Source organism: Piliocolobus tephrosceles, chromosome 1 (assembly GCF_002776525.5).
Source record: "Piliocolobus tephrosceles isolate RC106 chromosome 1, ASM277652v3, whole genome shotgun sequence".
NCBI classification, from domain to species: Eukaryota; Metazoa; Chordata; class Mammalia; order Primates; family Cercopithecidae; genus Piliocolobus; species Piliocolobus tephrosceles.
In genome coordinates, this window is record NC_045434.1 from 196,249,603 (window position 1) to 196,263,809 (window position 14,207).

The 14,207-nt window shown below is 49.2% G+C and overlaps 1 protein-coding gene across 6 annotated transcripts in view; it reads right to left on the bottom strand.

The window, feature by feature from the left end:
* Positions 1 to 6,980: 6,980 nt before the first annotated feature.
* Positions 6,981 to 14,207, bottom strand: part of DHDDS (dehydrodolichyl diphosphate synthase subunit) — a 48,021-nt gene continuing 40,794 nt past the window's right edge. For 3 of the 6 annotated variants that reach the window (XM_026455955.1, XM_026455952.1, XM_026455953.1), the window contains 5 exons: positions 10,318 to 14,033; positions 9,417 to 9,461; positions 8,803 to 9,246; positions 8,280 to 8,375; positions 6,981 to 7,836 (listed from right to left, as the gene is read on the bottom strand). In XM_026455955.1, coding sequence (XP_026311740.1) covers positions 13,794 to 14,033 — 240 coding nt within the window. In that variant the 3' untranslated portion in view covers positions 6,981 to 7,836; positions 8,280 to 8,375; positions 8,803 to 9,246; positions 9,417 to 9,461; positions 10,318 to 13,793. Of the gene's footprint in view, positions 7,837 to 8,279; positions 8,376 to 8,802; positions 9,462 to 10,317; positions 14,034 to 14,207 lie in introns of all 6 variants that reach the window. The other 3 variants (XM_026455956.1, XM_026455954.1, XM_023219551.2) reach the window with 2 other exon arrangements.

The following is a 14,207-nucleotide window of genomic DNA, read 5'->3' on the forward strand; positions in this document are numbered from 1 at the left end:
GCCTGCCACCACGCCCGGCTAATTTTTTGTATTTTTTTTAGTAGAGATGGGGTTTCACCATGTTAGCCAGGATGGTCTCGATCTTCTGACTTCGTGATCTGCCCGTCTTGGCCTCCCAAAGTGCTGGGATTACAGGCTTGAGCCACCGCATCCAGACTGTTTACTTATTTTTTGAGACAAGGTCACTCTTAGTCACCTAGTCTGAATTGCAGTGGCACAATCTTGGCTCACTTCAACCTCTGCCTCCCAGGCTCAAGCGATCCGCCCACCTCAGCCTCTCGAGTAGCTGGGACTACAGGCACACACCACCATGCCCAGCTAATTTTTTTTTTTGAGATCGAGTCTCGCTCTATTGCCCAGGTTGGAGTGCAGTGGCACCATCTCAGCTCGCTGCAAGCTCCACCTCCTGGGTTTACGCCATTCTCCTGCCTCAGTCTCCCAAGTAGCTGGGACTACAGGCGCCCGCCACCATGCCCGGCTAATTTTTTATATTTTTAGTAGAGACGGGGTTTCACCGTGTTAGCCAGGATGGTCTCGATCTCCTGACCTTGTGATCCGCCCGCCTTGGCCTCCTAAAGTGCTGGGATTACAGGTGTGAGCCACCGTGCCCAGCCATGCCCTGTTAATTTTTAAAACAATTTTTGGTAGAGATGGGTTTTCGCCATGTTGTCCAAGCTGGTGTTGAACTCCTGGGCTCATACGATCCACTGGCCTTGGCCTCCCAAAGTGCTTGGATTACAAGCATGAGCCTTTGTGTTCAGCCCACTTAAAACATAGTTCTTTTCTTTTTAAAAAAAAATAGAGGCCAGGCGCGGTAGCTCACGCCTGGAATCTCAGCACTTTGGGAGGCCAAGGCGGGCGGATCACAAGGTCAGGAGATCGAGACCATGGTGAAATCCCGTCTCTACTAAAAAAATGCAAAAAATTAGCCGGGCGCGGTGGCCGGCGCCTGTAGTCCCAGCTACTCTGGAGGCTGAGGCAGGAGAATGGCGGGAACTCGGGAGGCGGAGCTTACAGTGAGCTGAGATCGCGCCACTGCACTCCAGCCTGGGCGACAGAGCGAGACTCCGTCTCAAAATAAATAAATAAATAAATACATACATACATACATACATAAATACATAAATAAATAAAAAATAGAGACAGGACCGGTGTGGTGGCTCACAGGGCAGATCACATGAGGTCAGGAGTTCGAGACCAGCCTGGCCAACGTGGCAAAACCTCATCTCTACTGAAAATACAAAAATTCGCCAGGAGTGGTGCTGCTTGCCTGTAGTCCCAGCTACTCAGGAGTCTGAGGCAGGAGAATCACTTGAACCCAGGAGGCAGAGGTTGCAGTGAGCCGAGATCGTGCCACTGTACTCCAGCCTGGGTGACAGAGTGACACTCCGTCTCAAATAAATAAATAAGTAGAGACGGGGTCTCACTATCTTGCCCAGCCTGGTCTCTCACTTCTGTGCTTAAACAATCAATTCTGCCTCAGCTTCCAAAGTGCTGGAATTATAAGTGTGAACCACCACGCCTGGCCTATAGTTCTTCATATGTAGTCTTTTTCTTACTTTTTAAAATTATGTTTTTTTGTTATTTAGGAATGTTTATGTTTTTAGGAAAGTTTTTGGTATTTAGGAAAGTTTAATAATAAGATTATTAATATAAATATGTAATAATCTTAGTCTTTTCCAGCCTGAGACTTCTAATCCATTGACACATTTTTTTTTTTTTTTAATAGAGACAGGGTCTCACTATGTTGGCCAAACTGGTCTCGAACTCCTGGCCTCGGTGACCCTCTTGCCTTTGTTGATCCTCTTGCCTACGTTGGCCAGGCTGGTCTTGAACTCCTGGCCTCAGTCATCCTCTTGCCTTGGCCTCCTGAAGTCCAAGGATTACAGGCGTGAGCCACCACACCCAGCCCATTAACCTCTCACCTTTTCTCCACCAGTCACCTCCTGTCTTCACATACCTTGTCAGCTTAGATTCTGTGGTCCAGCAGGGAGTTAGACACTGAATTCCCTTCTCTATCACACTTAACCCAGTACTTAGCTGGCACCGTACCCAAACAGCTGGATGTTGCATAAGAGTACTACATCGTGCGAACTAGACGCACCTCACAGTTACAACCGCAGATTTCAAATGGGCCCTCAACACTGCAAAACTCTCTAATTACACTTCCCTAATACAGGCACCTTTCCTGTCTTGGATAGACTATTTCACAGCTTCACCTCATCTCCCATCTCCAACCTCCTGCTTTCTTCACCCTCATCAGCAATTTCCCTTCATACTTCATGGTGATAGAAGATGTGGTGAGAAAAGAGCTACCTCGTCTTCCCACCATCTCCTCTACTAACTACCTGCAGCACAGTGCACACGCCCCTTGGGTCCCCTCCTATTATGGGGGAAATCTCTAAAGCCAAACTTTCAACTTGTGATCAGGACCTATCCCTCTGCTCCTCTAAGATTAAGCCCACACAGGTACCTCCTCACTTGCCTTATCCATTTCTTCTATTGGATCATTCTTGCATCTCCCAAAATAAAGTATCAGCTTTTAAATTGATTAAATATATTTTTAGGGGGCATACATGAAGTTGCATTACGTGGATACTTTGGTTAGTGTTGAAGTCTGGGCTTTTAGTGCAACCATCACCTGAAGAGTGTGCATGTGTGCACTGTATCCATCAGGTAATTTTTTTTTCCCCCGAGATGGAGTTTTACTCCTGTTGCCCAGGCTAGAGTGCCCAGGCATAATCTCGGCTCCCTGCAACCTCTGCCTCGCAGGTTCAAGCGATTCTCCTGCCTCAGCCTCCCAAGTAGCTGGGATTAGAGGCATGCACCACCACACCCGGCTAATTTTTTAATTTTAGTAGAGATGGGATTTCTCCATGTTGGTCAGGCTGGTCTCAAACTGCTGACCTCAGGTGATCCACCCACCTTGGCCTCCTAAAGTGCTGGGATTACAGGCATGAGCCACCACGCCCAGCCTCCATCAGGTAATTTCTCATCCCTCACCACCCTCCCACCTTTCCAAGTCTAGTATTGGCATTTTAATCCTTTCCTCAGTCACCTCTTTCCCAACGGCCAAGGTTAACACCAGGATGTTAACCTAGTCCACGCCACCATTCTCTTGGCGACCAGTGCATCAGCATACCTGTGAACTTAGCAATGCAGTTTTTGGGCCCTGCTTCAGACCCACAGAGTCAGAATCCCTGGAGATGCGGCCTAGGACCATGGCTTTAAAAACTGTCTAGGGCCAGGCACGGCGGCTCACGCCTGTAATCCTAGCACTTTGGAGGCTGAGGCAGGTGGATCACGAGGTCAGGAGTTTGAGCCCAACCAGTTCGAGACCAGCCTGGCCAACATGGTGAAACCCCATCTCTACTAAAAATACAAAAATTAGCTGGGCATGGTGGCACACGTCTGTAATCTCAGCTACTTGGGAGGCTGAGGCAGGAGAATTGCTTGAACCCGGGAGCAGAGGTTGCAGTGAGCCAAGATCGCACTGCTCTACTCCAGCCTGGGCAACAGAGTGAGACTCCGTCTCAGAAAAACAAAAAACAAACAAAAACTGTTTATGTGGCTGAGCATGGTGGTTCATGCCTATAATCCCAGCTCTTTGGGAGGCCGAGGCAGGAGGATCACTTGAGCTCAGGAGTTTTAGACCAGCCCGGGCAACATAGTGGGACCTTGTCTCTATGAAATTTTTATTTTTATTTATTTTTTTGAGACGGAGTCTCCCACAATGGAATGTTATTTAGCAGTACAAGTTATCAAATACATACAACATGGAAGAACCTCAAAAACATGCTAAGTGAAAGAAGTCAGTCGAGAAAAACCACAGACTGATTCCATTTAGATGAAATATCCAGAAAAGGTCTAGAGAGACAGAAATTAGTGATTGTCTAGGGATGGGGGGAGGAAGAAATGGGGAGTTAACTGCTAATGGGCATGGAGCTTTTTTAGGGTGATAAAAACATTCAGAGGCTGGGCAGGGTGGCTCATGGCTATAATCCCAGCACTTTGGGAGGCGAAGGCAGGCAGATTACTTGAGGTCAGGAGTTCAAAACTTGCCTGGGCAACACGGTGAAAGCCTGTCTCCACCAAAAACAGAAAAAATTAGCCAGGCATGGTTTGTGCCTGTGGTCCTAGCTATCTGGGAGGCTGAGGTGGGAGCTTGAGCCTGGGAGGCAGATGCTGCAGTGAGCAATGAGCTGAGATCATACCACTGCAATCCACCCTGGGTGACACAGTGAGACCACCTCATATCAAAAAAAAAAAAAAAATATATATATATATATATATATAAAATATATGTACGTGTGTGTGTATATATATACGTGTATATACACACACGTATATATTCCAGAATTAGTGGCAATAGTTATACACACACACACACACATATATATTCCAGAATTAGTGGCAATAGTTGCACAATGTTGTGAATGTACTAAAACCACTGTAGTACATGCTTTAAAATGGCGAATTTTGGCTGGGTGTGGTGGCCAGCACTTTGGGAGGCCAGGGTGGGAGGACTGCTTTGTGCCCAGGAGTTGAATACCAGCCTGGGCAACACATCAAGACTCCATCTCTTGAAATAATAAAGTGGTGACTTTTAATGGTATATGATTATTTCTCAATTTAAAGAAGGGGAAGAGTAATTCTCAGCAGTGTTAAGTGCTGCAATCAATCAGGCCAGGCCTGAAGAGACCATGCAGCAGGCTGTCCACACAACAGCCATTTTCTTCTATCATGATCCCTCCTCTACTGAATTCCAACAATCCTGACTGGTCTAAGCAGATTCTGTGGTTTCACTCCTCTTGCTATGATTGGTTTAGGAGTGGACAGGTAATCTAGATCTGCCCAATGAAACACAGGCTGCTGTGGTACTTGAAGGAAATATTCTTTTTTTTTTTTTTTTGAGACGGAGTCTCACTCTGTCGCCCAGGCTGGAGTGCAGTGGCCGGATCTCAGCTCACTGCAAGCTCCGCCTCCCGGGTTCACGCCATTCTCCTGCCTCAGCCTCCTGAGTAGCTGGGACTACAGGCGCCCGCCACCTCGCCCGGCTAGTTTTTGTATTTTTTAGTAGAGACGAGGTTTCACAGTGTTAGCCAGGATGGTCTCGATCTCCTGACCTCGTGATCCGCCCATCTCGGCCTCCCAAAGTGCTGGGATTACAGGCTTGAGCCACCGCGCCCGGCCTCATTATTCTTAAATACAGGGAAAAAAGCAGCAGTCCTCTAGCCTCTTGCCATTGGTATGGCAAGCTACGATGCCTAGAAGAACTGCCTTGAAGGTGAGGTAGCTGGAGAACATGTTGAGGGCAGCAGAGCAGAAAGATGGGAAGCCCACCTGGGTCCTCACAACTGCCCAACCTTGGGACTTGTATCAGGAGATGAATCCTCTTGTTTGTGCCACTTATTTTACTTTTTTTTTTTTTATACTTAGAGCCCAAGCATCTGGTGACTTTTCCTGAGATCATAAGAATGGGCCTGGAGACAGGGCTGGCACTGAGCATGCTACTATGGCTATTTTAGTGAATGGTCCTTACCACGTTTTGATGTCTGGTTTGGTTTTAGGCCCAGCTACTTTCATGGTCCAGAGCCAGTCAAATCAGTATTTTCCAGGAAGGGAAAAAAAAAACCTCCAAAAAGTTCAAGCTCACCCTACTCATTGTAATTATTTGGCAACAAGAAGAGGGCCAGAAAATAAGTAAAAACAGACTACCAAGTTTAACCTCAGCCAGTTGCTTCACATCTGAGCCTCACTCTCAACTACAAAATGGGGCTACACCTGTATCTCACAGGACTGACTCAAAGACTAAAGCGCATGAGGCAGAGATGCTAGCATAGCCCAGGGCTCAGCAGACTTGCCACCAACAAAGAACCCCAGCTATAGCTTTCTCAAATTCTGCAACCTCTGCTCAAATAGCAGCTTACTACCCCTGACCACTCTAAGACGTCTCTAAGTTTCCTATGGAAGAGGATACCACTTTTAGAAAGAAAATTACCCATCTACAACCTAGAATGACTTCAGCAACAATGAAAATAAATGGCTAGTAATTGGCTACATGGACAAATGGTATTTTAACCTGAATGTCTGTCAGGGATGACTTTTTCTAGTTGAGGGTCTGAATCCTGATTCTGCTGCTCATGAGATGTACACATAACCTTCAACAAGTTTCTTCATCTGTACCTGCTTCCTCATCTAAGTGTGGTACTTATATTACACAAACATCTCAACACTTGAGAGATAACACAAAAAAAACCTCATGAGCTTAACCAATACTTTTTTGACCAAGGGAACGGACAAGGCAATTGTAGTCTCCAACTTTCTTTATTCCTGTCCAATACAGCCAGGAGGTCTGTGAAAGCAAATTTAAGGTGCAAACATCAATTTGTTACAAGTTCCATATTCTAACAAATAACTTTTTGCCATTTCACTTAGAGAAACATGGGGTTCTCTGCATCTCCACACTAAAGAATCAGGCAAGACCCCATTCTGTCTTTGCCTGCAGGTCTACTTAGAGCAAAGTGTCATCTACCTTACAAATGGACAATTGTGTACACATTCATAGGGGCACAGGCCCTCTCTGACATGAGTCTATTAATTTACTAATTTTATAGAGGTTGCAAATGCAGACGGAAGTAGAGAGGCTCCTGTCAGCTACCAAGGCAAAACCTCAGATCTACCAAAAATCTGCATTTAATACACTTCATGTATTCGGAGTCATGCAAAAAACAAACACTGCAGGGAATGCTGCATAACCAAGTACAGAAATCACTCCATACTCCCAGCCTTTCACCACTAGCTAAATCTACTCCTGGAATCCTTCCTAACTCCACCTAGCACTGTGTGTTTTGGAAACTGACACTGTATCAGTGAAAGATTAGACTGTACACGGAATACCTCAAAGCAGAATGCACCCTGTTCCAAGAGACTTGGATAAACCAGGTTACCCCACTTGTGGGAAAAGATCAGAGGCAGCATTCCAAGCCAAACTGTATCCAGCTTTATTAAAGATACTTTCCATAAACAATCATGGTATTTCAGGCAGGACATGGGCAGACAATCGTTAACAGTATACAACAACTTTCAAACTCCCTTCTTCAATGGACTACCAAAAATCAGAAAGCCACTATAAAACCCAATGAAGTCTTCATCTGATGCTCTGAACAGGGAAAGTTTAGAGTGAGGGTTGACATTTCACATTTAGCATGTTGTTTAACAACTTTTCACAAGCCGACCCTGACTTTCAGGAAGTGAAATGAAAATGGCAGAATTTATCTGAAGATCCACAATCTAGAAATGGAACCATGCTGTTTTGACAGGTGCCATCTCAGTGGCATCACTGGAAAGTCCAGATTGCCTGACACACTGGTAACCACTGACTAGGGGTCAGGTCCCAACAGATGTCTGGGCTTAAGGGAGTTAAGTCTATGCTGAAAGATGGAAAGGGAGAAGAGGACATAAAAACAAATTTGTTTTTCCATACCACAAGGCTTTTGTGCCAAGATGGCCATGTGTGTCAAAGTAGGGAATCCCTCCTCCTGGGAACCAAGAGGAAGTCTCTCAAAACTAGAAGGGAAAGGTGTTTTCCCCACATCAATCCAGCTTTGGAGACATTCTATTAGTGACATATGCCCCTTCCCCCAAAAACAACAATGAAGTGTTCTGTGTGCTAACAACATAGCTTTAAAAAAAAAAAAAAGTAAAACAAAATTCTGCATTTTTATAAAACTTGATAAAAAATAGTATTTCAAACTGTACAGTCACCAGAAGTACACAGTTATCAAAAATGCACACACTTCACTTGGCATCTCCAGCACCTTCAGCTTTCTGTGCCTAAAAGAAAACAGACAAATTAATGAATGTGTAGATTTCAAAACTATCTTTGTTCACATTCCACCTACAGCATCATTTTGCTCCCAGGCCAAAGTTCAGGTTTCAGGTTCTGAGACTCAGTATTTCTTCTGAGAATGACTTACTAGGTAACTGTGCTAAGTCACCTCTCCTCTGGGCCTTATATAACTGAAGTAGGAGGAACACCAGAATTAGAGACCTGAGGTTACTCCTAGCTTGAAAACTTTATGTAGTATAAAACACAATGCCCTTCAGCTGACAGGAGAGATTTCAAGAATCCAGGACTTAAGTTAACAGGAAAGCCACAAGCAGATTCTGGACCAAATGGTACATTTGGAGTGATATAAAAAAGGGGCAATTAAGTTTTTGAGATCGGCAACTAACCGAATGAGCAAATCTAACAAAGGGTGAAACAGTAGTTATACCTGGTCTGTTTTGGCATCTCCGTTTTCTGCAGGGTTATTCCCCTCCTTGCCAGCATCAGCTTTTCCCTTTTTCCCTTTGGGTACCTTCTCTCCCTTCTGAAAAAGGGGGGAAAAAAAAGTATTTCTCCCCATTTCATATTCCCAAGGTATGGTCTGCAAAGTTCTGCACAAGGTAGGATTGTTTACTGAAGATAAAACACAAACCCTTGATCAGTTAACAAGAACTGATCAAAACTAGGCTAAATTATATGTATTTTGCTATAATCTTTACTACTTAAAATTTCCTATCTAAGTAACAGAAGAATAAATCAGTTTAAACCCTGGGGTATTTAATATTTAAATACATATTTTCCTACAAACTAACAACTCTTGATCACGAAACCAACGGTTTGAATGACAGGGATGAGGCAAACTATCCAGTTTATAACCTCCATTAATGGAGACACCATTATGCTAATTAAGCTAAGGCACTAAGAACAGTCCTCATTCTGTGAAAATGATCAGTTCCAATGTTAGCACTTACCTTTGCAGGGGCCTTTTTAGGCTTGGGCTCTGGCTTTGGAGGAGCAGGTTTCTTTTTTTGGCAGGAAGAGAGGAAAAATGGAACATCAGTACAATGGACTGAAGAAAACCACCCACGACCGACCAACCAACCAACCAAAAGTACCAAAGGCAGAGAAGTTTCTCCTCCTCCTCAAAGTTTTTGTGGCTGGCTTTCTTCTAGAATGCTGGATCTCCAGAAGCCCACTCAAATGTCCCACTTTGGCTCCAGGCATCAGAATTTCAGAACCAGCAAAACCCAAAGGGGCAAGAGTCCCAAGTGGAGGCAATCATTCAAAACCAGGCACTAACCATAACTCATGGGAAGCGAAGGGAATTGTTTTTTGATATTTTTTGGTTCAGGGACAAATACGAAAATTCAAAAGCATACACTTACAGCAGACAACCTCGCGGATCTTCTCTGTGGCTATTAAAGACAACGAGAAAGTTAGTAATAGGACAGGTAAGTCGCTTTAAAAAGTTTCGTATCAATGGGCTCTAGATTATAGGAGTGTAAATTCAGGACACAGGTTAATCACCGAGTCCAGTGGCCTCTGCTAGTCCAAAGCTTTGACCCTTGAAGAGAGAATGACTTACTTCGTCCTTCACCTTGGCTTTATCTCCTTTAGCATCCCCTTCAGCCTATAAGAAACAAAAACAAAAAACTGCAGCTTCTGAGGTGGTTCTTAGTTCTTTCCTAAACTTTAGAGTGCTAACAAAGAAAATTAAAGCAGTTGTCCACACAACTTTTTTAGGACATAAACAAATGAGTGAGCCCGACGTCCGTATGAGAACGAAGCGCGCGCAGGAGCCCCAGCTCGCCGACCCAGAGAAGCCACGGCTGAGCCGGAGCGCAGCCGGGGAGGGCAGCCGAGCCCGCACCACCGCGCCAGGCAGGAGCAACAGCTGCAGATGGCGCAAACAAACCCCCTCCGGAGGCGGAGCCCAGCGCCGTTACCATGGCAGCCGACGAGGGCGGGAGAGGGAGGCGCGCGCAGCCCGGGGAACTCGTGGGCGGCGGCAGCGCGCGTCTCGTGCGCGGGGAACGTGGGCGAGGGGGCGGGGCCATAGGCCCCGCCCCCTCACGGCGGCGGTTTTTTGGCGGCAGCGCGTTCCCCCGCCCGCCAACCCCGAGCGCCGCCTTCCCGCCCTTTCGGGTTTGAATTGCCCGCCCGCAGGGAGGGGAGGGAAGTGGCCCTGGCGATGGGGGAGGGGGCACGAAGCGGGGGCGGCGAGCCCGAGGAGAGCGGGATAAACAGCCGCCAACATGGCTCCTCCCGCCGCGGCCGCCGCTCCTCCAATATGGCCTCTGGCGCCCGCGGGCAGCCAAGCCACTCAGGGTTAGCCCCGAGACGCCCGAAACCGCCTCCAGCCCCCGCGCGGGGAGGTCGCGCTAGCTCCTGCCCGGCGCCGATTCCTGCGCCCTGCACCAGGGAGGCGGCGGCGGCGGTGGTGGAGGCAGTGGCGGCCCAGCGCCTGCGGCCCTCGCGCCACGTACCTTTCTCTTGGGCATGGTGGCGACGGCGGCGGGACGTAGGTGCTGGACGCGGGATGCAGCGCGCGCGGGCTTTGGTCGGTCCGGGGGTCGTTCTCGCCTCTTCTTCTTCACACTGCTCGGGCTCCGGGGGGTTTATAAAGTTTTTATAGCGCTGGGAGCCCCGGACCGGTTAGAACCGGATTTCACCTCCCGCCGCCGTTCATTGGCCCAGCTGGGGTCACGTGGGCGGGGTTTAAACTCACCTCCTCTGGAGGGAGTGAGGAGGGGGGTGTGTGGGGGGGGGGTAGTGCGCGCAAGACGGCGGCGCGCCGAGGGGGTGGGGGCGCAGTCGGGGAGGCGCGCGTCGAAGGCAGTAAATGAGGAGGGGTGCGCGAGTCGGCGGGCTCGGGGTTCCGGCTCCCGCCAAGAGCTGTCTTTTGCAAACTAGCAAGTTCCTTCCACCTTATGCAACCCAGCAACCCACTTCTCCAAGCCATGCGACACTCAGGGCGCATCTCAGCGGCTTTCCTTCCTGCTCCCGCTGGGGGCCCCAGAAGAGGGGTTTGCGAGGCCTGGCTGCACTGCCCTGCTCCACTGGAGGCAGAAGGAAGCGCGCGGCTGGAGGCACAGGCTGCAGTTCCCAGGGCCCAGGCTGACGCCGAAGTGGGAAAAAGGCGGGGAAGTCAGCTTGGTGCAGCCGGACGTGCATCCTTCCGAGCTGCCACTTCGGGAAAGCCTTTCGTGCACCTCACCTGAAAGACGGTCCCACTCGAGGTGGGCTAGGGGTTTCAGGGGGAGACTTTCCGTGCAGAGGTGCCTTTTGGGTGTCGTGGGGCAGGTAGGAGCTGTCCTTTCAGCACCCGTTGCGCAGCCGTCTCCCCAAATACTATCGAAGCCCCCACCCCCAACGCCTGTCGGGTGGCTCCCTTAAGGCCCCTATATCCCCAAACCTCCAGACCCTGTCACAGTATGGTGGAGAGCGGCCGCCGAGGTCTACCAGCGCTCCCCTCCCCCTACAACTCTACCCCCCTCGGAGACATCTAGCCCAGCTGCCCCCACCCGACGCGGCCACCAAGCCTGGGCACTGCAGCCGCAGCTGGCGAAATCCCTCCTTCCACACTGTCAAGCTGGCTGCCTTTCACTTGCGCGAGGAAAAGGAGGGTGGAGGAAAGCGCCCGGGAATTAGGAAACAAGTAGAGGAACAGGTGGTGTGATGGCAAAAGGGCTCTTCCAGTGCCTCCTAGTCCAAAGCCAGGGTCTTGGAGCTAGCCAAGTGCACCTGAGGGAGGGTAGGCAATTGCAGCAGCAAAACAAGGTGTTCTTCCGTTGCAGTTAGCAAACAAGTTTTACATCTAAGGATCTTTAAAAATTCTATTTGAAACCCAGAACACAATACGATAGATGTCCTCAAATGGGGGCTTGGCTTACAGGTGGAAGGACACTAAATTGGTCCCATCTGATTTCTTGAGGCAACGGTTGAACCTGGCTTGTACAAATCATATATGTCCAAAGCAACCAGGAGTTCAACTGTTTTGCAGCCCTTCCTGCTGGGCGACGACGACGACCTCTCTGCCTCTTCTTTCCAGCCCTACCACCGCCTCCTGGGGCGGCTTCTCCCTACTCCACCCTCTGTACCTTTCCCAGAATAGGGGAACCTCAGGCCAAAGAGAGATGCCAGCCCCATTAATCACCTCTACTGTACCCCAATCATATTACGGAAAGTCAGACCCAGGAGACAGGATTCAACAGCCACGCTCATAGGGCAGATTCCGTTTGCTGCCTCCAGCTCCTCATTCCCGCCTTAATTGTAGGGCTCTGCATTATAGCCGCATAATTCATGCCTTCCTAATTATGGCTGTCAACAGCCCCATTGTAAAGCTGGAAAATGTACAGCACCTGCTCTCCAGGAACCCTGTGCCAGGGATTGGTAGAGGGGAGTGCCAGGTGTGGATGGGGGCTTGCCAAAGGGTGCACTGATTGGCTTCTCAATCGCCTTGTCTGGCATTTATGCTTGATTCTGGGAGCAAGGACAATAGCCAAGAGGTCTCTTGCCGCCAGGTATTCGGGGACAGAAAGGGGAAGAGAGGGTTGGGGTATAGGAAAGTTAGGGGTTTCCTGTGTGCTCTTACTACTGCTTGCAAGATCTCACCTCTCCCCTAGAGGGAGCTGCTAGGGAAACAGCTTGCAGAAAGTAAAATGGGAAGTCTGGCACAGTGGCTCATGCCTGTAATTCCAGCACTTTGGGAGGGTGAGGCCAGCGGATCACCTGAGGTCATGAGTTCGAGACCAGCCAGGATAGGGTGAGGCTCTGTCTCAAAAAAAAAAGTAAAATGGACTTTACTAAAGAGAGTAGCATTTGGTTGGTGTTGCTGGCTGGTACTTGCCCGTGTGGGGCACCTGAAATGGAGTTGCTCAGGCAGACAGCTCTTCAAAGGCACTAATCCTCTCAGCAGCTCTGCAGCAAGTCCTGGCAGAGGGAGGTAAGGAAAAGGACACAGCTTTGACCCTCACAAGCAGAGGACCTAGAACAAGCTTTGCCATGCCAAGAATAAATCGGGAGCCAGATCAAAAAGCTGAGAGAAACCTCGAAGAGTGGAGTGGGAATCAGAGTTTGAGATGGTGAGGGCAGGGAGCAGAGTCAGTTGGGAGAAGTGTTTGGTTCTGCTCAGTCCTGTTGTCTTACAGGGGAGAAGGCCTGTGCTGGATTCGATTCACCAGGGCCTACAGGCCCTTCTGTTACCCTATACCATGGAAGGGGCCAGTCTCACTTGGGAGTGGAGCCTGGCCCCATGCCCTGCAAGAGGAGGAGAAAAGCTTGTGTGGGCTGAGTCGACAATAGGTAATTGGATTGTAATCGCCCGCCTGGCTTCCGCACACCATTGGGGGTGCTGAGTCTTTCAGTGAGCAATCAGTACTGCACGGTGGGAGGGGGGTAGAGATTCAATAGCAAATCCCAGGTGGAGAGCCAAGGGGGAGGAGCAGCAGATGGGCAAATTTTCTTTCTGTCTCTCCCGCCCCTTTTTTCCTTACCCAAATAACTGGCTGCCTATTAGTTATTTACTAGCAGATCCAAGGTAGAGCCAAATCTTTTGTGGAAGCTGGGTGGAAGGCTAAAATGGATGGGTAAAGAGCTAGGGTTTTGGGGAGAACTCTTCCCTGAAATTCTGTGTTGAAGGATGTGCTGGTGGAAAAAGAAAGTGCATCTAAGACACAGGCAGCTGATGAGTTGGGGCCCTTTGTCTCCAAACCCTATTGGTGACCAGACCTGGGTTTAGTGTACTCGTAGGAGACTTTCACCCTCAATCCTCCCCAGGAGCCTGTCCCAGGCATCCCAAAGGTATCTATGGCCAGCCGACCTGGCCTAGGGGGCGCTCCCCAGCCAAGCAAAGGGAACATAATTCATTATCAGGAAAGGAGATGCCTTTCACCAAGAAAAGGAAGGGGAGTCGGGCCCTGGAGGCAGAGGGCAGGGCAAAGTGGCAGGTGACCAGCCCCACTCAGGCTGATGCAGTGCCCAGATGGGCCAGCCAGTCAGCTCGCTTGAGTTCCAAGGCCTGCAGGAAGCCTTGGACTCGCTCTTCCCGTCTGGCCGAGAGTTTGTGCAAGCGTGTCCTTCGGAGCTGGGCGTCCCCACTGGCTTGGAGCCCCTCTTGCAGCAGCTGCTCTGTCACTGTAGCCTGGTCCCTCTCCAGCTGCTGCCTCTTCCGCTCCTCTGCATACATGTCTCGGGCTTTCTGCTAGAGAAAAGTGGGGATTGGGGTGGGGAGATCATTTTTAGGAGTGGGTGAAACTGGGATGGAGGAGGTAAGGGGTGGGGCACAGGGAGGGCCAAGTGAAGTGGAACAGTGGAAAGTAGGTACCAGATTTGAAAAGGCTTGGGAGTAGGTATGCAGTGGGTGGTGCTCATGTTG